Source organism: Lygodium microphyllum, chromosome 19, assembly GCF_053477565.2.
Source record: "Lygodium microphyllum isolate KBCC chromosome 19, Lygodium_microphyllum_v1.1.10, whole genome shotgun sequence".
Lineage (NCBI taxonomy): Eukaryota > Viridiplantae > Streptophyta > Polypodiopsida > Schizaeales > Lygodiaceae > Lygodium > Lygodium microphyllum.
This window is the reverse complement of record NC_141153.1, coordinates 79,877,449-79,898,799: the sequence shown is the minus strand read 5'-3', so window position 1 is coordinate 79,898,799 and position 21,351 is coordinate 79,877,449. Positions and strand designations below refer to the sequence as shown.

Genomic DNA, 21,351 nt, shown 5'->3' with positions numbered 1-21,351 from the left:
ACTTATATTTTCAATAGCAATACACAAGGATTTATGGAAGTTCATGAAAACACAACACATATCCTTAGTGGAAATTATATTGAAATTTGAGAGGAAAGAAGTGAAGCGCATATTAATTTTGTGCCTTTCTCTCGGGCCAAACCACAGTAACAAAAGAGCTATACTCGAGCATGGTATGAGCATGAGGGACTGCATTCTATCTTCAACTCCACAACTTTGAGGGGTGTACGGGCTTCAAGAGTAGCTTAATTAAATATTTTGTAATCATAATTAATCGGGCAGCTTCTCGTTCTTCCTTTTCTTTCGTTACAACATTCAAACTACTATGAATTTAAGCTGATATGCCGTAACGCCATTAAGAATATTTATCACTATCAAATTACTGTTTTAGTAGAAAATGTTTGGGAAACCGGAATTTTTAACAGTAGAGAACCATTATAGCAGGTGTTAGTTTGGCATGTAAGGCACCCATCTTGTTAAACAACTTGCAAGTGGGAGTGGTATCAGATGATTAAGTTTTGTATGCGTTTTGTATGTATAAGTAGGATATCAGTCGGTGGTATTGGTAGTGGTTTGCAGAAGTAGATATCAGTCACTTGTGGTGTTGGTAGTGGTTATGGTGGTTGCGAGGGTGAGGGTGAGAGAGGCAGCAGCAGTAGCAGTGGTAGCACTTAGGGCGTGATTATTGTAGTGGGTGGTAGTAGGCAAGCTTTTATAGCTTGAATTATAACATCTCAAGTTGAAGTATCTTATGTAGTTGCTCACACGTTGGGAGCGGCGTTCTCGCTGACTAGATCAACACAGGGTTTGTACCCTGTATGGGAAGCGTTAGTGCAGTGGACTTCCAAACTACTAGATGCCTCTCATGGAATTACACTGAATGGACCAGCTTCACCTCAAATGTGTGAGTGCAATCATAGGTGTCATAACCCTTGAGCTCAACCTTGAGATGACAAGAAGATGTAGACTGCCACCTTATACCCATGAGGATTCAGAAAGGGAGACATCCGCTACCCAATGAAAAGAACAGTGCCTTCTTTGCAAGTTATAAATGGAAATCAATTCGGATTCTGGTCTAACATAGTCTTATCTACAATAACAATTTTTACAGCAGTTGTTGGTTCTTCAGGCAAACAGCAACAACAAATCTCATCATAATCCACATTGCCAAGTCTTCCAGAGATGCGCCATTGCAGGAAAGTCAACTTGTGGTCTAGCTTTTCATCTCATCTTGATGCTCGTCTTAAACGTGACCTTCGCTTCTTCTGGGTTCTTGCTTTTATGAGAGAGCTGTAAGTTCTGAGAACAACTGTATCTTCCCCCAGTTCTGAAGTTCCTTTGATGTTGGCTTCAAGCTTATGGGCAGTTATTTCCCATAAGATGTAGCAACTCAGTGTGAAATTTATGTTTGACTCTAACATGCATCTTCAACCTCGGAATTGAAAATAAAACTCGGAAATGATGTGGTGACATCCCTGCAGATGCAATTTTTTGAGAGAGAGAGAAAGAGGGGGTTTTGATGACGCCTACTTACCCTGCCAAAAATGACATTTCAAATTACTTACGTAAGGTAAGGAAGAGTCATATTCTTCATTAAGGAAGGATTCTTCAGCACAAAAGCTTTCCACTCCTCCTGGTCAATTTTCCCATCATTGTTTGTATCTGCCTCCGCAAACGTCTAGTTGACATGGTGAAAGAAGTTAAAACATTTCAATGACAGTTCCTAAGTTAAATGCTGATGCCTCCAAACAAACAAAGCATACAATGTTTTAACATGGTAAATGTTCACCACTTGACTATTACCCACTCAACGTTCTGTTTTCTCACTTTTGCAAACTTTATGCACTGTGCTGAGATCTGAAGCACTCTGCAAATTGTCCTTTTTTTAAAGCTAGCTAACTTCCAAACCTTTCCACTCCAACAAAATTCAACTGCACCTGATAAAACAATGTGCTTCTCCACAACTGTAGTTCAATTTTGGCACGTCCTTTGCTCATCTACACACTAACTGATTACCTTATCTAGAATTACTTCAATCAGTTCATCAGATAGTTGCATCTCAGACTCTGATAGCAAGGCAATGAGCATCTTTTGGACCTACAAACAACCAGAGTAAAAAGGTGGGTTAAAGTCCTTTCCTCCCCCTCTCACAAAGAATATGTATTAACCAAAAGAGATACTGAAACACCATTCATGAAACAACTGTAGAGGAGGACACAACCATAACTTGACAAAGGCTAATGAGAACGTCATCCAACAAGCACAGGATGAATGAAGCCTGCAGGTGATATTTGCATCCAAAAATTAAGACACAAGGATACTGCAGCAGCAATGGCAATGCTTGGGAATGGAATTTCCAAGTTCTAAACCTTGGAGAAGGCTGGTTCTTGCACCTATGCTAAACAGTGCACAACAATATCATGCCAAAAATAACCATTACCAACCACACCACTATACAAACACAACAGTTTGTCCATGCAAATCTAACCCAGGTTGAGCATATCTATGATACCAATTTCATATTCATCAAAATCACAATTCAACTCTCATTTCATCTATACCCTCAAGGTCATACATGCAACACACTGGTACCTTTTGTTTAGACTCATGCCTCACCATAAAAAGTTTCATATCCCTCTATCAAGATTTTTGAGAAGCAATCAGCCCTATGATGGGGCCCATATGATGCATGCAAGTATTGGTGGATCAAAAGATTTCCCCAATTACGGGCTGAACTTTCAAACCTTCATAGTCAAGGTCTAGAGGAACTCCTAAAGTAGGGCATTTATAATGGGAACACCAACCAAGGGATGTCCTTATCAAAAGCTCAAGGAGCCCCATTGATACATGAGCCTGCTCGCCATAGCCTCCTCTTGCTGGTAAGTATCAACCAGCTTGGCCAGCCCTTTCAGTACCTGTGTAACATCTGCGCTAAAGGCCATAACTGATGATGAAGTCTCACATGCTTGCCTTACTCTATGTGGCCAATCTACAGTCCAATGCCTACCACAGACTATGCATCTACATACAACTATAGAAAAGGGATTGTTGGGATGTAAAGGTCCTTTATTCACCTCCGTGTATTGTACACATGTATTATTATATTGTACATGTGAATACACCCTTACGTGCCCTAAGTATTAATACATTTTATTCTGTGTACCAACACATTGTTGGTACGCCCAAATCATATCATACTCTCTCTGTCACTCTCACTCACCTGCACTCTTCTGCTGCTGAAGATCTTCACACTTCCTGATAGCTACTCACAACAACTGGTATCAGAGCACAGGTTGTGCACGCTTCCTGAGACCAGTAGGTAGGCTGCAGCTCAACAAGTCAGGCATGACCTGACGGGACCAGCAACAAGCGCAGGCACACCAATTGGACTGCTCGATAGGCACACTCGACAAGCACACCAAACGGACTTCTCGACAAGTCGAGTGTGACCTAACCGAACCAGCTGACGGGGCTGATGGCTGACGACCAGCATGCAAGTCGACGGGTGGATAAGCGGCAGAAACAAGAGACACAGGTAGACAGGTCGCAACGCCAATGGACTGCAGGCACACGCGGCAGACCAACGAGACGCAACGGGATGGCGGGTCAACAGTCCCCCCCCCCCCCCCTTTTAAATCAGAAATTCTTTCAATCTTTCTTATCCTCTTGCTCTGAGGGGGGTTCGTGCATGGAAGCACAGTTTTCAAATCTATGCAAATCTGCTTCGGGAAATTTGGGGCTTTTCCCAGATTTGATGTTGTTTATGCTTGATAGTGACATTGTGTCAGAAATTGCAGACATCGTGCATGTTGACCTTAGTTAAATTGGGGATTTTGCCAAATTTGTTGGAATTTTGCTCATCCGACTAAAATTTCATGACATTGGACCTGAAAATTTCAGGGCTTTTCATGTAATGATGAAATTTTGCTCAGCTAGGACAGATTGGCTGACATTTACGCACTGTTGGACCTGGAAATTTGGGACTTTGTGCAGATTTGGTAAATTTCTGCAGTATTTACCCATGTGGTGACTGGTTTATGTAAAAACAGCAGAGGATTATTGCTGGTTGGGCGAGAACAGCAGTGTATTTGCTGGTTCAGCTTGTGCTCTTGCAGTTCAATGCATTTACTCTTGTGTTTGTGATAAAAATGGCTGCAATTTCTTCCAACTCTGACATTAAGAGTTTGTTGGAAATCAAATAGTTTGATGGTTAAGGTTTTGACCTTTGGAAAGACCTTATGCAAGGCATACTATTCCTAAAGGATTGTGAGGATGCTTTGCAAGAAGATAAACCTGCACAAATATCTGATGCAGATTGGGCCAGAGTCAACAAAAAGGTTGTGGCCTATATAAAGATGGGTGTCCGATGACATTTTGACATACATTAAGGGCTTAGATACTCGTTATGCAATATGGGAGAAGTTGAAAACTGCCTATGAGATCACTACTGTAACGTGTCCACTAGTATCATCCAGGACACATCTTTAGCAGTCCATCGGAAAGGATGTCTAGAAAACTCCGCCCGGCACTCCCATGGAATGTTACGGGTTTTGCGATCTAGGCCTTCCCGCGTCTGCCACATAGCGGAAGTATCCTGGCCGTTCCCACTTAGGATCGACCGAAATTAGGGTTTTCCTGATTGGTCAATAGCTAACAGCTACTAGCATCAGACCCGAGCAAACTACTTTACGCAGAAACGCCAGGTCCGAAGCGGATTCACGCTGCACTTGGTTCAAGGAGAATGGGAAACGAGAGGGATGCAAGGCTCAACCTCTCTGCCATAAGGCATAGTCCCCTTCCGTTCCCCTAAAACAGCGTAAATCGGGTACGACGTAACTCTAGGTCATCGCTCTCGTTATTCATTTTAATGATGATGATCATCCCGCTTTTCTTCGAGATTTTTGAGAAAAGTTCCCGGCTAACCGGGACCACCCAACCGTAGGACGGACCCATGGTCTATCCTCCGCACTTTCCTCGGTTTGTTTTAGTTATGTAATTATCTAACACATTAATTTGACACATAACAATCAGCTTCTTTAATTAATCCTGTTAAGCACTGGTTCCTTCACGTAATCTTATCACGTGACATAGAAAAACAAAATCAAGCAAGTTCTTTTTTTACATTTCATCATTTTATCTTTGAAATACAAGGAGTTCCGCCCGTAGGCTTGTCCGTAATCCGCCCGAAGGCTATCCAGTGATCCTCAGGGATCACTATTCCAAGCTTCCGCCCGTAAACTAGTATGTGGGCCTCGAGATCAATCCCGAGTCACGTTAGCCTCTTATGCAGGACCCGGAAGGCGAGGGATTTACGGCTAGAGCCCCCCCTGGCACCCAAGCGTCCTCCTGCTCCAAGTAGAGCTCAACGGAAAGACCTCTCGCGGCGGGTTCGGTCCACGTTCCCGGCGTGGTCAACAACCCCCTTGGTTAGGGTCAGGCAGGCAGTCGAGGGTAACTGAAGCTGCCTCTCCCTTCAGGCCTTCAACCTGAAGCATTAGATATCAGTTCATCCTTTAGTTCTTTGAGCAAACAATGCAAACAGTGCTTTCTAAACTGTTACAAGCACAATCAATTCCAGTGGTGGCCGTTTATTTGGCCAACTGTTAAGGAGTGAATCCTTCTCTCCGAATGCATCCAGCATTCGATCCGGGATCAATTGCGACATGGCAAGATCCCCAGGGTTTGTTTGTTCACCCTTTTGTCCTTGGGTTAGGGCCATACCCTGTTAACCCAACTTAACCAATACCTTAGGTTTTATTAACAGTAAATCCTGGCGACCATGTCGCTCCAATTTATTGATTGATCATTTGCTTCCAAGCAAATACCTAACTTCCCTTTACTTGGCAATTTTTCCCCAAGAAAGGTGATGTAACAGGATGACTACTCATCCTCTTGCAAGTTAAACTTGCGCAAGAACTTGCCAACCTCATTTCAAGAAATGGCAAAACTCTCTTGTGAACAAACCACAAGTCTATGCGACGTTGCAACTTATTGCACAAGTGTCGCATCTATTCCATGGGATCATTTCACCCATTGAACGGCGTTTTCTGGTCACGGAATTATCTCCAGACGAGAAGCAAGGTTTAGGGTGTCTTCTTACCCAACACATTCCTAATTACACTAGGCCGACAACGTTCGGTCCTAGGAATTCCAACTCAATCCGAGTTTCATCATTTGAACGAGTGATCCTTAGGGTAGAAACCTTAGATCGTTTTATGCATGAGCGTCCAATTGTCCCTACATTCCGTGAATGTGGGTAGGACCTTTGGTTCAAGGGTTCGTCTTGGTAACAAGTGCGTAAAACTAGGTCAAGTCCTTAACGTGCTAAACCCTAGTTAGCACTTGGGTTATTTATCGTATCGGTTGAGCCATCCTATGCGAATCCCTTGCGGGTTAGGCGATTTAGATAATTCGATCTACTTGTCTTGCGACAAGGACGAACCATCCCTAGAGATGTTAACTTGATCTTAAAGGAGAAAGCTAGTTGTAACATCTCACAATTCACCTAAACGAGTGATTCATTGCTTCTACGTACCCCTAAATTCGCAATAACCCTAACTTTTCTTGTTAAGATCAAAACGCATATTAAATTGCGGCATAACTTCCATTGATCCTACTAGGACTTGCATTCAAGAATCATGCCCATAATTCTTTTTCTAAGCTTTTAAGATTTCATGCTTCAATAAACCATGCAGCCTTTCCCTAAATACAACTCTTGATGAATGAAATTTTTCATATGACAAATGTGCAACATGCACTCCTTTCCTGACTACAACGTAGTGAAATTCATGCAAAAAAAAACTAGAGTTGACCTATTCCAATTTACAATCACATGCCACACGCAAATTCCTAGAATCATTTCCGCGCTCTTCTATTTCCTACGGGGTTAAGGACTTTCCCTAATGAATCATTCAATGAAGATTTGTCTAAAAATGCGACGTGCAATTAATCTTTCCATGCCTAGTCAAAGGTGCACTTTAATAATCTCAACCTTATAATGATAGGCAATAAGTGTTCTAGGCCGTCCTTTGACATGCACGACAAGGCAACATACTATTAAGGACGTTAAATGGATAGACAATTTCTTTATATGGAAAATACCAATGACCCAATTTCATGTCATGAACTAATTCTAATCATTGTTCGAATAGTCGATTTATTTCCAGTTGCATTTAACTTGACTAGGTGATTTTAAGCATGCATAGGTGCCTCCTAATCCATGAAGTTATCGTGATTAATGCAATGCTTTTGCATGGAATCAAAATTAGTAAAAACCTGAACTTGTGGGCTTGGGGAGATATCCACGTGAATATTAGGAGAAGAACCTCCCACAGGCGCACCTTGTGACTTTTTAGGGCCCATCGTAGGCGTAATTACGGACTTCCGATTTGCCTTTATCCTTACCCGATCGGTGAATTTACTTGCCTTGGTACGTAGCCTCAAGATCTTGCCCTTCTCCCTCGTACGCAGGAGATCCCTTCCGAAGTGTGGATCCTTGAGAATACCGGCTTGCGGAATTTGGCCTTATGGGAGGCCTTGCGGGGTTGGAGCTTGGTTTGTGGAAATGGGGCTCCTACAAAGTTCTTGGAAATGGGGATTTTATGAATGGAGTTTCAAAAATTGAGGCCTTACGAGGATGTTCGCGGAAAGGGCTCTTGCGAATGGGCCTTGCAAGAATGGAGGCTTTAGAGTTCTTCTTCTCCTTCCCTAAAATCCTAGGGCCGGCCTTGTGGGTGATTGGTGGGAAGGGGCTTGTAGGCTTCCCCTTCTTCTCTTCAAAGCCGGGCTAGGGGGGCTTGTGGGTGTTGCAATGGAAAAGGGGTTTAAAAGGAACCCGTGGGGGTAAAATGGGCTTTATGGAGAATCCATGGGAAGGGGGCTTAGAGAAGCCCCCTTAGAAGCTTCCTAGAGAAGCTTCTAAGAAGCTTCAGGTAGCTACATCCAGGGTGGGAATAGAGGACTTGGGAGGCTTTTGACGGCGACCGTAAGCTCCACGACAGCAAGCGGTGTCAGCAGCAGTAGCTTGGCCGTTGGCGGCGTTCTCAGCTGGCAGCTCCCTCCAACACGGCGGCAGCTCCTTCCTCCTCCACGAACAAATTTCACAGCTCCCTCCCTTCCCTTTACTTCCTTCCACCTTCCTCAACTATAGCCTCCACAGTCTGTCGCAACTCCCTCTCCTTCAGCCCTTTCCACAATCCTCTCAGACCGCAGCGTTATGGCCCTCTCCCCCTTACTCCCTCTCCCACAGGGGGTTTTTAAAGGATAGGGAGAGGAGACCTCTCTCTCTAAGTGGCCAGTTGCATGGCCCTTATCCCTTCCACGAGCTCCACCAAACGAGCTTAGTCATCGTGCCTCCCCTCCCTCTCCTCCAGCACGACCGTCGGCTGGGAAAAGGAGGGGATAATTTTAAAAAAAATTTGCTATTATCTAACTTAAGAGGAGATTCATATGCAGGAATATTACAACTACACTTGTTAATCATGTGCATTTAATGCGCAAGTTGGTGAATATGCGGTTGAATGAGTCCAAGCCTATAGCTGAGCACTAGAGTGCATTTACAGGTATTTTAAATCAACTCAAGGATGCTAATTTGGATTTTGATGTAAGTTGAGAGGGATCTTTCTGATCATGACACTACCTGATTCCTGGGAGACCTTGGTAGTTTCTCTTAGTAATAATCCCAATCTCTCATATGATGGTGTGAGGGGTTTAATCTTGAATGAAGAAATTAGACGTAAGTCTAATGGAGAAGGCAACAACTCAGCTTACAATGTTAGAGGCAGGGCTGAAAAGAAAAATGCAAATGCTGGACAGAGAAGCAGAAGCAAGAGCAAAGCAAAGCAAAAGAGTGATGTTACTTGCTATCAATGTGGTCAAAAGGGCCACAAGAAACCTGATTGCAGGTACTACAAAAAGGAACAAGAGATAAAGAAGAATGTAGGAGACAAAAACAAGGGGGAGGAAAAGACAAATGTATCTAAGGCAGCCAAAGGCAAGGAAAAGGCCAATGTGGCCTCTAGTGTAGTAATAGAGAAACTCTCAGATGCAGAGACTGATGTACTATGTGCAGTGGATTATGATGCTCTTGTATGTGACATGCAAGATATATAGATTACCAAGGCTGATGTGATTGATGCACTTTTGTCAATTGATGATGGTGTCACTCACACTTGGATTGTAGACTCTGGTGCCTCTTTCCATGTAACTCCTTGCTTGGAATGTTTTGCTATATTCAATGCATGCAAATATGGAAAAGTATATCTTGAAAATAACCATGTTTGCAACATTGATGGGATAGGCACTTTACACTTGTCTTTGGATAATGGGCAAGAGCTTGAGTTGAAAGATGTTAGATATGTGCCTGGCATCAAGAAGAGTTTACTATCTATTGGTCAAATTGACTTGCATGGTTACACTATATTGTTTGTGATGGTTTGTGGAGATTGAAAAAGGGTTCCATGCTGATTTCAAAAGAAGGGCACTTTGTATTGTTTGTAGAATTGTGGCACAAGAGATTAGGCCAGATGAGCCAGAAAGGACTTGATGTCCTTACCTCTTTGAAGAGGGTTCCTGGAAAAGGCTCTAAACTTTATTTTTGTAATTATGAAAAATTTATTTTACTCTGGTGTCTCCCGTAAGTCCAATGTCTTGGACTTAGTGCATTCTGATGTATGTAGTATGCCCGTGAAATCGTTAGGTGGTGCTGCATATTTGGTCTCTTTTATTGATGATTGTTCCAAGAACATTTGGGTTTATTTGTTGAAAAAGAAAAGTGAAGTGCTTGCTGTTTTTAAAACTTTCCATGCATTTGTGACCATTCAGGCAGGTAGAAAGCTGAAATGCTTGAGAACTGATAATGGGGGTGAATTCACATCTACTGAGTTTAAGTCTTTTTGTGACTTACATGGAATCAAGAGGGAGCTTACAGCTCCTTACAGTCCTTCTTCAAATTGGGTGACTGAAAGATACAATAGGACTTTATGTGAAAGAGTGCAGTGCATGCTGTTCACTACTAATCTCCCTCATGAATTTTGGGGAGAGGCACTTAAAACCTCGATTCACATTTACAACCACTCTCCAAACAGGTCCTTAAGTAATGGCATCCCTGAGGAGGTTTGGTCTAGCAAATCGGCCTCATATGACCATTTACAGATATTCGGTTGTGATGCTTTTGTGCATGTTAGAGAGCAGCTAAGAACTAAACTTGACCCGAAATCCACCAAATGCATTTTCATGGGCTATGGTGATGAGGGTGAATTTGTCTATAGAGTGTGGTTACCACAGTCCAAGAAAATTGTTCGCAGCCGTAATGTTGTGTTTAATGAGGCAAAGTTGCTAAAAAGTACTTTAGCCTCTAATGAAGACATGAAAAATGTCAAATTTCAGAATTTGCAGCCATCTATTACTTCAAATGATGAGCCTCATGATGCTATACCACAGGCTGAAACTGATGATCAGCCGGTTATTTTTGAGCCAAATGATGATGGACAGCAAATAGAAGCACAAGGAGGTCATGGACAGCAAGATAGACTTGCTGATTATGAAAACGCAGGTGCTAGAAATGAAAATGAAGGTGTTGTACAGCATGAACAGCATGCTGAAAATGGCTTACAGCAGCCAATAAATGCTGAAAATAACATAACCTCCAGATGTAGACCCAATTCCTGAGAATGTAGATCATTGGGTAGGCAATTCTACACGCTGAAGAAGGCAGTCACATAGGTATGACCCCTCTTTGCACTATGTGATGCTTACAAATGAGGGTGAGCCTCTTACATATAAAGAGGCCAAGTCATGCAACTTCAGCAATAGTAAGTGGAAGCTAGCTATGCAGGAAGAGATTAAATCTCTGTATGCTAATGATACTTGGGATCTAGTGTCGTTGCCCAAAGAAAGAAAGCCTCTTCCAAACAAATGGGTTTACAAAGTAAAGACACTTGATGGGAAACCCAAGTACATGGCAAGACTGGTTGCCAAAGGGTATGCACAGAAGAAAGGGATTGACTTTCAAGAGGTCTTCTCACATGTTGTGAAGATGACCACTCTACGTGTGCTTTTTGCTCTCACTGTTGTATTGGATTTAGAGTTGTACCAAATGGATGTGAAAATAGCTTTTCTACATGGTGATATTGATGAGGAGATCTACATGAAACAGCCCAAGGGCTTTGTAGTTCGTGGAAAAGAGCAGTTGGTGTATAAACTAAAACGCAGCTTATATGGGCTGAAGCAAGCACCACGACAGTGATACAAAAAGTTTGACACTTTTATGCTCTCTCATGGATTTACACGCAGCCATGCAAATCATTGTTTATACATGAAAAAAGATACAGACGGCAACCCTATCATACTTGTTTTGTATGTGGATGATATGTTTCTAGCTGGGAAAAGAAAGACTAGCTTGGATGCTCTCAAAGATCAGCTGAAATCAGCTTTCTCCATTAAAGATTTGGGGAATACAAAGCATATATTGGGTATGAGGATTCGCAAGGATAGAATGCAGAAATTATCGTTCTTATCTCAAGAGAAATACATTGAAAAGGTACTGGACAGATTTAACATGGCTAAAGCTAAGCCTCTTGGGGGTGTCCTTACCTCCATATCTTAATCTTAGTAAAGCCAACAATCCAAAAGATAACATGGAAGCCAATGCTATGAAGGAAGTCCCTAATGCATCAGCTTCTGGCTCTCTTATGTATGCTATGGTCACCACTCATCCACACATCGCTCATGCAATAGTTGTCAGCAGGTTTATGTTAAATCCTGACAAACCACATTGGGAGGCTGTCAACTGTATTCTTCGATATCTAAAGGATACACAAAGAAAGTGTACTTGCTATGGGCAGGGTGCACTTAGTCTGCAGGGTTATTGTGATGTAGACATAGTAGGTGACTTGGACACTCGCAAGTCCACTAGCGGATTGTAAAGAAAAATACCCTAACACAGAAACATAAACAGAAACCGTACGACAAAGCACAGACTGATAAAAAGAACACAGTTAGGGTTAGGGTTAGAGAAACTCAGAGACAATGAACACAATGCATAAATGAAATGATATGACTACTAATAATACGATGCTCATGTAGCAAACACACTATGCAGTGAATGAATACTCAACCTTGAACTCCTGTATCTCTAGAATCAGGGCAAGGATAATGAGCTGGAGAGTATGTCGTACTCCGAACGGATCCCGAATCGCAGCAAGGCAACCTCCGGATGTCGAACACCAGCAAACGCAGCAGTGAGAAGATGGATCTGATGCAGACAGCAGTGAGGAGAGAGAAAGACTAAAAACGGAGCCTGCAAGAGAGAAAAAAACTAAAAACGCAGGCAGGACAGCTTGCAGGAGAGAAAGACTAAAAACGGAGCCTGCAGGAGAGAGAAATACTAAAAACGCAGGCAGGACAGCCTGCAAGAGAGAAAAAGATTGCGGCAATTGCAAATAAGAGAGAGAAAACTGTCAAGGCGGCAGCTGGAGCTTGCAAACGCAGCAGTTTGCTAACATGGCAGGCTGTAGACAGCAGTGCAGATGAACAGCAGTCAGTTGCCAGGCAGAAAAAGCAGCAATCAGCGTGCGAAGGGCTGGAAACAGACGCCAGACTGTAGGGAATAGTGATGGACAGCAAGGGCTGAGATGTCCTCCGTGACCGGGGTGTGGGCAGCAAGCTAGTAACGCCTGAAACCTACAAAAACGAGATTGTAAAAGAGTGGAAGGCTAGCTACCAATTTATAGAAAATTAGGATTCTGAATCCTCTCCCACTTAACTTTCTCGATCCGCTCCCCGTTTTAGGGTTTTGGCTAAAATAAGCCTAAAATAAGCATGTTTTGGGGCTATCTAAGTGGCTAAGTGCATTTCTTAGCACAACACCCCCTCTCAGGCCCAAAATAGGGCGAGAAAAGTAGACCAGTCTAAATTTTGATTTACCCCAAGGCATCCCACCCCAAAGCAGCCAGGGTATCGGACAAAAGGTGCACGTCGGTTGCCCAGTGGCCTACCAAGGCTACAGAGGCGATGGATATCTTACCAAGGGAGCCCAAGTGATCACCCTAGAGAGGTCGGGGCATCGGACCAAGGGTGCTCGTCGGCTGCCCAAGGGCCTAACAAGGCCTAGGCGGATGGAATCAAGAATGGACTTGTTTGTTTTTTTTTCCTTTTTTTTTTCTTTTTTTTTGAAAAGTATTTTGAAAATACATAAGTAATATAGAGGCAACAGCCGATCAAGTGACAGATAAGAAAAGATAAAGAGAGTTTTAAACCCAAGTTATTCATAAAACTAGCAAGCCAATCCCTCGCACTGACGAGGATAAGTGCCTAGGGATGATAAAAGTGAGTGTATATACTAATCATGTGTTGAATATGTGAGAGGCAAAAAAAACGGTGGGCTTAGCAAGACAAGCAAAGCAAGCAAGGTTAGGGAAACTGCCTTTAGGACAACTGCCATGTGTTATGCTACGAATATGGTGGATCCTAGAGTCGACCACTCCAAAAGACCGAAAAGGGATAAATGCGCACAGATGCATGTTGACATGAACAAAATGCCAATGCATAGGGTAATGCAAAGGGAGATGCAAGATGTCATGCTCATGCAATATGCTATGCAACAGTGCCACTGAGACAGTGCCCTCACAGGGGAAGTGTTCACTTGTCCAAGTGCCCTTTTACAATCGGGTCATCCTGATAGTGCGAATGAAGTTACAAATGCCCATAATACAATACAAAAGAATAAGTGAATGTAATGTCTAAAAAACTGTAAGCATCATCACTGTCACGATCAAGAGTAGGAGCCGCCCCCTCTCAAACTGGAAGGGAAAGCAAGAGGGAAGCACCCTCTCCCCGTCAAGCTGAAGAAGTAGGGGAGGGTGTACCCAAGCCGATCTTGGGTAGCAAGTACTGAAGAACCGGCCGGTTGACCACTTTGGTCAAGATATCTACAAAATTATCTGATGAAGACACAAACTCTAGGCGAATAGTGCCTAGCTCAACCTGCTCTCTGGAAAAGTGGAAGTGGACTCCCACATACCGTGTCCGTGGTGTGATGATCGGATTGCGCGCAAGGGCAATGGCACTCTGGTTGTCGCAGTAGACAACTGTGGGAGAGTCACGTGGAAAATGAAGCGCCGCTAGTAAACTCCTCAGAAAGATGACCTCGGTGGTGCCATCGAAGAGAATCTGGTACTCAGCCTCGGCCATGGAAGCTGCCACCGTCTCTTGCTTACGGCTGGACCAAGAAATGGGAGCCGAGCCCAAGGTAAAGAGGTAGCCGCCATGGAAACGCCGGGTGTTAGGATCTCCTACCCAACCAGAATCAGTGTACCCCTGCAAACATAAACCAGAACCATATATCAAGCCATAAGAAAAAGTACACCGCAAATAACGCAATACACGAAGACATGTAATCCAATGTGACATCCTAGGTACTGTGAAATACTGACTGAGTATGCTAACTGAGTAAGCTAAATCTGGCCTAGTGTGAATTAACCAAAGAAGTTTTCCTACAACAGAACGATAGATGTGTGCATCGAAGGACTGTCCTAGGGTATCCTTCGACAAGTGGACAATAGGATCAATAAGCGTGGCCACTGGCTGTGTCTGATCCGAAGTGTACTGTTCCACAAGCTGAAGTGCGTACTTCTGCTTTGACATAAAAATACATTATCCAAAACGAACTACCCCCATCCCCAAAAAATAAGACAACAAACCAAGGTCTATCATTTCAAATGTAGCTTTAAGCTTAGCCTTAATTTCCGCTATGGCAACAGAATCTGAACCTGTGATGAGTAAGTCATCAACATATAGCAGGATATAGCTAACCCCCTCTGGAGTGGATCGAACATATAAGTTCGGATCATAAGGGGTAGAATGGTATCCATGAGTCTGTAAGAACTCATCCATTCTATGGAACCAAGACCGCGGTGCTTGCTTCAACCCATAAAGAGCTTTCTACAAGTGGAATACCGTATCCCTAGGGTTCCTTGAGGGAAAGCCCGATGGCTACTCCACATAGACTTCCTCCTCCAAGTATCCATTCAGGAAGGCACTCTTGACATCCATCTGATGTATCGGCCAGCTGTGGTGAGCGGCGAGCGCGAGTAGCAACCGAAAGGAAATCAACCGTACAGTAGGGGCAAAGGTCTCTTCATAATCAATGCCGTGCTTCTGTCGAAACCCTTGCACTACAAGGCGAGCCTTGTACTTGTCTAAAGTCCCATCAGCTTTTAGCTTTGTCCGAAAAATCCACTTTGTCCCAATGACTTTCTTGTGGCTCGAACGATCCACCAATGTCCAAGTCTCATTTCGGTCAATACTCTCTAGCTCCCTTTCCATGGCCTCTCGCCATTGAGGGTGCTAAAGAGCCTCCTGTCAGGTATTCGGCTCAGAATGCGCTATGTAATCAACTGTAAACAGCGATGCAAATGATAACACCTGTACCCAAGGTAAAACAGTAGCCTGTAGTAGACCATCGGTGGTCCACATCGCCAGCCCAATCCGAGTCACTCCAACCTGCAAGAACCAAATCTGAAGCATCTGAACCTGCGGGATAAGAAATCCCTAAGTCAGAGGTCCCCCTCAAATACCGAAGAATCCTCAAGGCAGCCTGCCAATGCACCTGTTTGGGTTCAGTCATGAACCCTGCCAAAGGACCCATAACAAAACAAAGATCAACACAAGTGTTGAGAAGCCAAATCAAGGATCCAATCAACTGACGGTAGCATGAAGCATCCAGCACGGGAGAATCGGAGTGTGAAGTGGCCTTTCGATTCGGATCCATCGGAGTAGCAATGGGCCGACAAGTCTCCATCTCAAAAGTCACCAAGAGCTCCTGAAGGTACCTCTGCTGAGAGATGAGAATCCCCCTTTGAGACTGATAAATCTCATAACCCAAGAAGAAATGAAGAAGCCCCAAATCCGTCATCTCGAATGCTTGATGTAAAGCTGTCTTGGTCTCTCGAACCTTCTGTGCATGATCCCCTGTCAAAATCAAATCATCAACATACAACACAAACAACACACGACCAACCTCATAAGTGTGTACATAAAGCTGCGGATCGGCCTTAGAGCGCCGATATCCCAACTTCGACTGAAAAAACAAGTCAATCTTCTTGTTCCATGCACGCGGAGCCTGCTTGAGGCCATACAAGACCTTCTTGAACCTGTAAACTTTCCCATCCGAGGATCCAAAGCCAGGAGGCTGCTCAACATAGATCTCCTCCTGCAAGTCACCATTAAGAAAGGCCAACTTCACATCCAACTGATAAATAGGCCATCTCCTTTGGCTAGTCAAGGCAAGAACAACTCGAATAGTCACCATACGAGCAGTGGAGGCAAAAGTATCATGGAAATCAATGCTTGGGCGCTGAGCAAAACCTTTAGCAACAAGGCAAGCCTTGTGCTTGTCCAAAGACCCATCGCTAAGGTACTTGGTCTTGAAGACCCACTTGACACCAATCACCTTCTTGTGAGAGGCACGAGGCACAAGAGACCAAGTGTCATTCCTCTCAATAGCCTCCAACTTGGCTTCCATGGCCTCCCACCAATGATTAGACTGCAAAGCCTCCTTCACTGAAGTGGGCTCACGATCCTGCATAACACAGGTCAGCAAACAATAGTTGGAGCAAACAAGCTCCGAAGAATGTGCCTGGTTCCTCCGTGACCTTCGCGGCCCATCCTGCGGTTCCCACTCCTCAAGGACCCCCTCGATCCCTGAATCTCGGAGTGTGTCACGGACCAAACGAGGAGGAGGACGAACCTCTCCCGAACCTCTCCCCGTCGCTCTCCATCTGCCGAAGACTCAAGGACATCCATCGGTGGAAACTCCTCGGGGGTGGCTGGTGGAAGAGAAGACTCTGAATCAGAAGAAGAATCTCCATCAAGAGGCTCTGGCTCCAAAGGAACTATCTCGAGAGCCCAACTCTCCCCTGGATCTCCAAGGATGGGGTGCTTCTCATCCCCCTCTGTGGCCGGAACTTCCACAAACCACACATCTCGGCGCATGTAGACATCCCGCTTGACGAGATCAAACAAGCAATAACCCAGGGACTGGGAGCTATAGCCAACAAAAACCTGTCGTCGGGAAGCTGCCTCGAACTTATCACACTGCGTCTTCGGAACGCGCACATAAGTGTCACACCCAAAGATCCTAAAATAAGAGACATCAGGCTTAGTCCCGAAGTAAGCCTCAAAAGGTGTCATCCTGTCAACGGTCGAAGTGGAAGATCAATTGAGAATGTGAACTGCGGTAGCCACTACCTCGGCCCACAGAAACTGAGGTGTTTGTCAATGCTCCATCATGGTGCGTGCCATCTCGATCACACTTTGGTTCTTCCGCTCCAAAATGCCATTCTCTTGGGGAGTGTTGGTGTTAACAAACTCCTGGGTGAATGCCCCTATCTGCACAAAAACGAACAAACTCATTAGACATAAATTCACCTCCCTTGTCTGAACGCAAGGTCTTCAGTCGCCGGCCAGAACGGTTCTCTTCAAAGAGAAGCCAATCCTTGAAATGAGAGAAAGCCTCCGACTTTAAAGTCAAGAAATAGACCCAAGTCATCCTGTTGTAGTCATCTACGATCAACATGAAGTACAAGCCCCCCTTCAGGGACTCGGTCCTCATCGGGCCACAAAGATCCGTAGATACAAGCTCCATGGGTGAAGTAGACCACCTAGAAGCTTTATTCGGAATCGCATCCCGATGCAGTTTCCCACGAATGCAGGAGACACACGGCTGATGGCTCACCACTATGTCCGGCAATCCTCGGGCAAACGACCCTCGCGATGCCTTGCGAAAGTACTCGTAGTTCAGGTGGCCAAACCAAGCATGCCATAACTCGGACTGTGTCTGGTAAGTAGGAAGAAGAAAAGTAAGAGCTAAAGAAGACTTCAATTTGTAGATGCCATTCTCCTCATACCCTGCAGAGAAAACCGTCCTCAATCCACGATCAAGGACTCGAACAGTATCACTGTCAAACTCCACCAAGAGGCCAAGAGCACAAATCTTATGGACTGAAAGTAAATGATACCCCAAACCTGGCACATGCAACACCTCAGAAGTGTGGGTACTACCACGTCTATCCGGAATAAGCTGCATCTCACCCCGCGTAGCAATAGACACAGAAGAGTTGTCTCCAATGAGAATCTGCCCACGCGAAGGTCGCAAATGGGCAACACCAACGAGAGAAGTCATATACTGGGAGGCACCACTCTTAGGTGTAGAGTCCTCAATGACTGCTAAGTGTAGAAAAGCAGCTGATGAGGGTGCAGCCACCGCTCCAGAATCCTTCGTGTCCTTCTTGGTATCCTTCTTGTCTTTGTCAGGGCAATCCTTCTTCCAGTGACCCGTCTTTCCACAAATATGGCAAGTCAATTTCTTCTCCTTGTCCTTCTTGGATTTGTTGTCCTCCTTCTTCTTCTTTTGGTCCTTCCCCTTCTTTTGAGAGGCTTGACCAACCAATGCCTCCGATTTGGAAGCATTCTGTCCCTTCAATTGTTCCTCATGGTCCAAGACCATAGGAACCAACTCTTTCCACCAAAGAGTCGACTCCCGCCCTGATGCAATAAGAGCGGAATAAAAAGTACCGAATCGTGGCGGCAACTAGGATAGTAAAGTGATCGCCATGTCTTCGGAGGAGATAGGCTTCCCCGCATTTTGAACCTGCATTTAAAGCTACCGAAGCTTGTTGATATGTTCCCAAAGCGAAGAAGATTTATTCACGGACAAAGTCCGTATCCGCACCTCCAAAGAAACCCTCTCCATCAGGGTCATCCAGTTGTACATCTGATCGAGCTCCAGCCATATCTCTTGAGCCACCGTCAAGTGCTCAATGTGAGCTATCACGGCTGTGATGCAAGACAGAAACAAAAAAGATCGAATCCTGGCATTCAGTTTGTCCCAATGAGACTGGGCCTTGGTCAACTCCGCACGAGCATTGGAAGAGAGTTTGGACTCATCCCTCACCAAGGGCCTGTTAATCTCCTCCATCACCAGTTTCGCCAAATCATAAGACTCCAAAATGGCCAACATCATCGCCCGCCAGATGTGGTAATTGTCACCATCAAGCTTTTGATCCGATGGAAGAGCTGGTAGGATAGGCACCTTCTTGTCCATGATCGCCTCGAACTCCAAATCAGTCTCTGTAGACATGTTAACCTGCAATACCTGCACAAATGCAAAATCAGCCCCCTCTGACTGTGAAAACGAGCCTTCTAGGGCTGGTTCCTCCGCTGCCCAAACCTTCTTCACCCGCCGGAGGCGATGAAAAGGTAAAATCTGCAATGGAAGGCCTCAAACGCAACCTTCCTCCCCTTCGAACAGCAATAACCTGCAGCAAATTCACCGATTAGACTCCTTTCCCGCACGCCCATACTCGCGTCACAGTCTTGATCCGATGCGCAGCCCTCCCGCTCGCCCTCGAATCCTAGAAATGCAGCCTTGTGTCTCGCTGAAATCTCCTCTTCAGATAGGTTCAGCCCTTAGTAAGACCATCTTCACCGCTCTGATACCATGTCAGAGTGCAGCGATGCGGAAGCGTAGGACAAAGACTGAGAGAGAGTGAACACAAGGAGGAGAGAGAGAGAGAGAGAGAGAGAGAGAGAGAGAGAGAGAGAAAAGGAGAGTGTAAACGCAGAAAATCTGCCGTGTAGTATGCTGTATAATAGTGCAAAAATACACAAGGAGGCAAAGGAAATATCTACGTATATATCCGACTTGATGACCTCGATCTCTGTCAGCCCGAGCACAATCTGTCTCAGCCAACAGATCTCAAGATCAAAATCTGAAATCACTGAATAATGTGTGAACAATGTGCTAGAGGACTCCTATATAAAATAATGCCAAATAACTGTCCGACTGCACTGCAGGCTGGCACCCGCGCAGTCTGCTGACGTGGCTGCTAACGTGGCACAGTACTCTGCCTGCTGCTGCTGACGTGGCTTCTGCCCTCTGTCATGCTGCTGTACCAAACCCTAACTGTGCAGAAACCCTAACACAGCCTGTCCAGGGGATGCCTCCACCGCTAACAGAAACTAGTGTTGGATGTTTTTTTTTTGTGGAGAGAGAGAGAGAGAGAGAGGTGCGTGTTGTCCTTTTACATGCTTCAAAGGTGTACATGACAAAGAAATGTGCATCAAGGTTTAATTACATCACCCTTTCATGGGCCATTGGCACAAAAAGAAAATGTCGGGGGATATGGAATCATATTAGTGCAAGGGGGTGGGGGGGTTTCAAGTGTATATTTTAGGGGTGTTCCCCTATTTATTTTCTTAGCCAAGCTTACAATAAATCACATTTTAGCAAACACTTAGTTCAACTTAATAGTAAATTCAACAAGAAAAGTCCACATGGCTAGAGTACTCCTACACCACACGACACTTGTTGGCCCCAAAGCTTGGCATCCCTTTCAATATTTCTTTAGATTACTAACGTATGCTCGAAATTGGTTACAAATAGTTATACTTCACCAATTTCTCGTGGCACAACTAATCCATGGCTGCACACTGACTTTGTCACCTTCAATGTTGGTCTCCAACCAATTGTAGAGAGTTCAAAAATGCGAATGAACACTTCACACTACCAAACCCTAAACGTGACAGCCAATATTTGAACCCAATGCAACTATCTTGCATTGTTCCCATGAAATCCCACACTGTTCCTCCCAACAAACAAAAAGATTTACCGCAATGAAATTGAGATAAATTCACTTTCTTTGCAACAAAGTTGTCTAGAAAGCGCACAAGGCTCAATATCTTGAAGAAGATGAAAAGGAAGTAACCCACAACCTCTATCCGCACAAAACAAACTATTGTGTTTTGATGCCGAGATGCTCAAACGGAGGAGAAATCAGTGACACTGCTGCAATACAAGTTATAGATGCTCTGCACATTTTATAGGATGCCCAAACAACAATAAAACTCAAGTGTTCTTCATGACAAATCTGTATCAAACAGCAAGTAGAGAGTGATTTTCTCTTTGTACAGTCTTTGGGTCCTCTCTTTTGGCAATGATACCATGTGAGAGTGCACAATGGAACAAGAATACAAACATGGAGAGACAAGAGATGAGAGAGACTAAAATGAAGGCAGAGAATGGAAGAAGAAATGGAACACCAAAAAAGTGGCCAACCTGATCATTCATTGCATTTAATGCAACCAACTAGCACAAAAGCTGATTGCCAGCCTCAAATCAATCACTCTAGTGTGAATGCACCTCTCCGTAGCTTAAAAAGAAACAAATTGGATTGGATCTCTAAACAGCTAGTGTGAACACACTAAATCTAACTGAAAATTGAAAATGCACATAAGGAAAGGGTAGAAATACAGTCAGAGCTTCTTTGACTCTATTAGACTTTGATGGAGCTA

General features: G+C 44.4%; 1 protein-coding gene across 2 annotated transcripts in view; it reads right to left on the bottom strand.

Annotated features, from left to right (window-relative positions):
- Window positions 1–613: 613 nt before the first annotated feature.
- The window catches only part of LOC148020078 (calcineurin B-like protein 1), a 52,131-nt gene continuing 31,393 nt past the window's right edge, over window positions 614–21,351 (bottom strand). The window contains exons 7-9 of one of the 2 annotated variants that reach the window (XM_087700356.1): window positions 2,017–2,097; window positions 1,566–1,678; window positions 614–1,475 (exon numbers count right to left, since the gene is read on the bottom strand). In XM_087700356.1, coding sequence (XP_087556482.1) covers window positions 1,415–1,475; window positions 1,566–1,678; window positions 2,017–2,097 — 255 coding nt within the window. In that variant the 3' untranslated portion in view covers window positions 614–1,414. The remainder of the gene's footprint in view (window positions 1,476–1,565; window positions 1,679–2,016; window positions 2,098–21,351) is intronic. The other variant, XM_087700355.1, reaches the window with a different exon arrangement.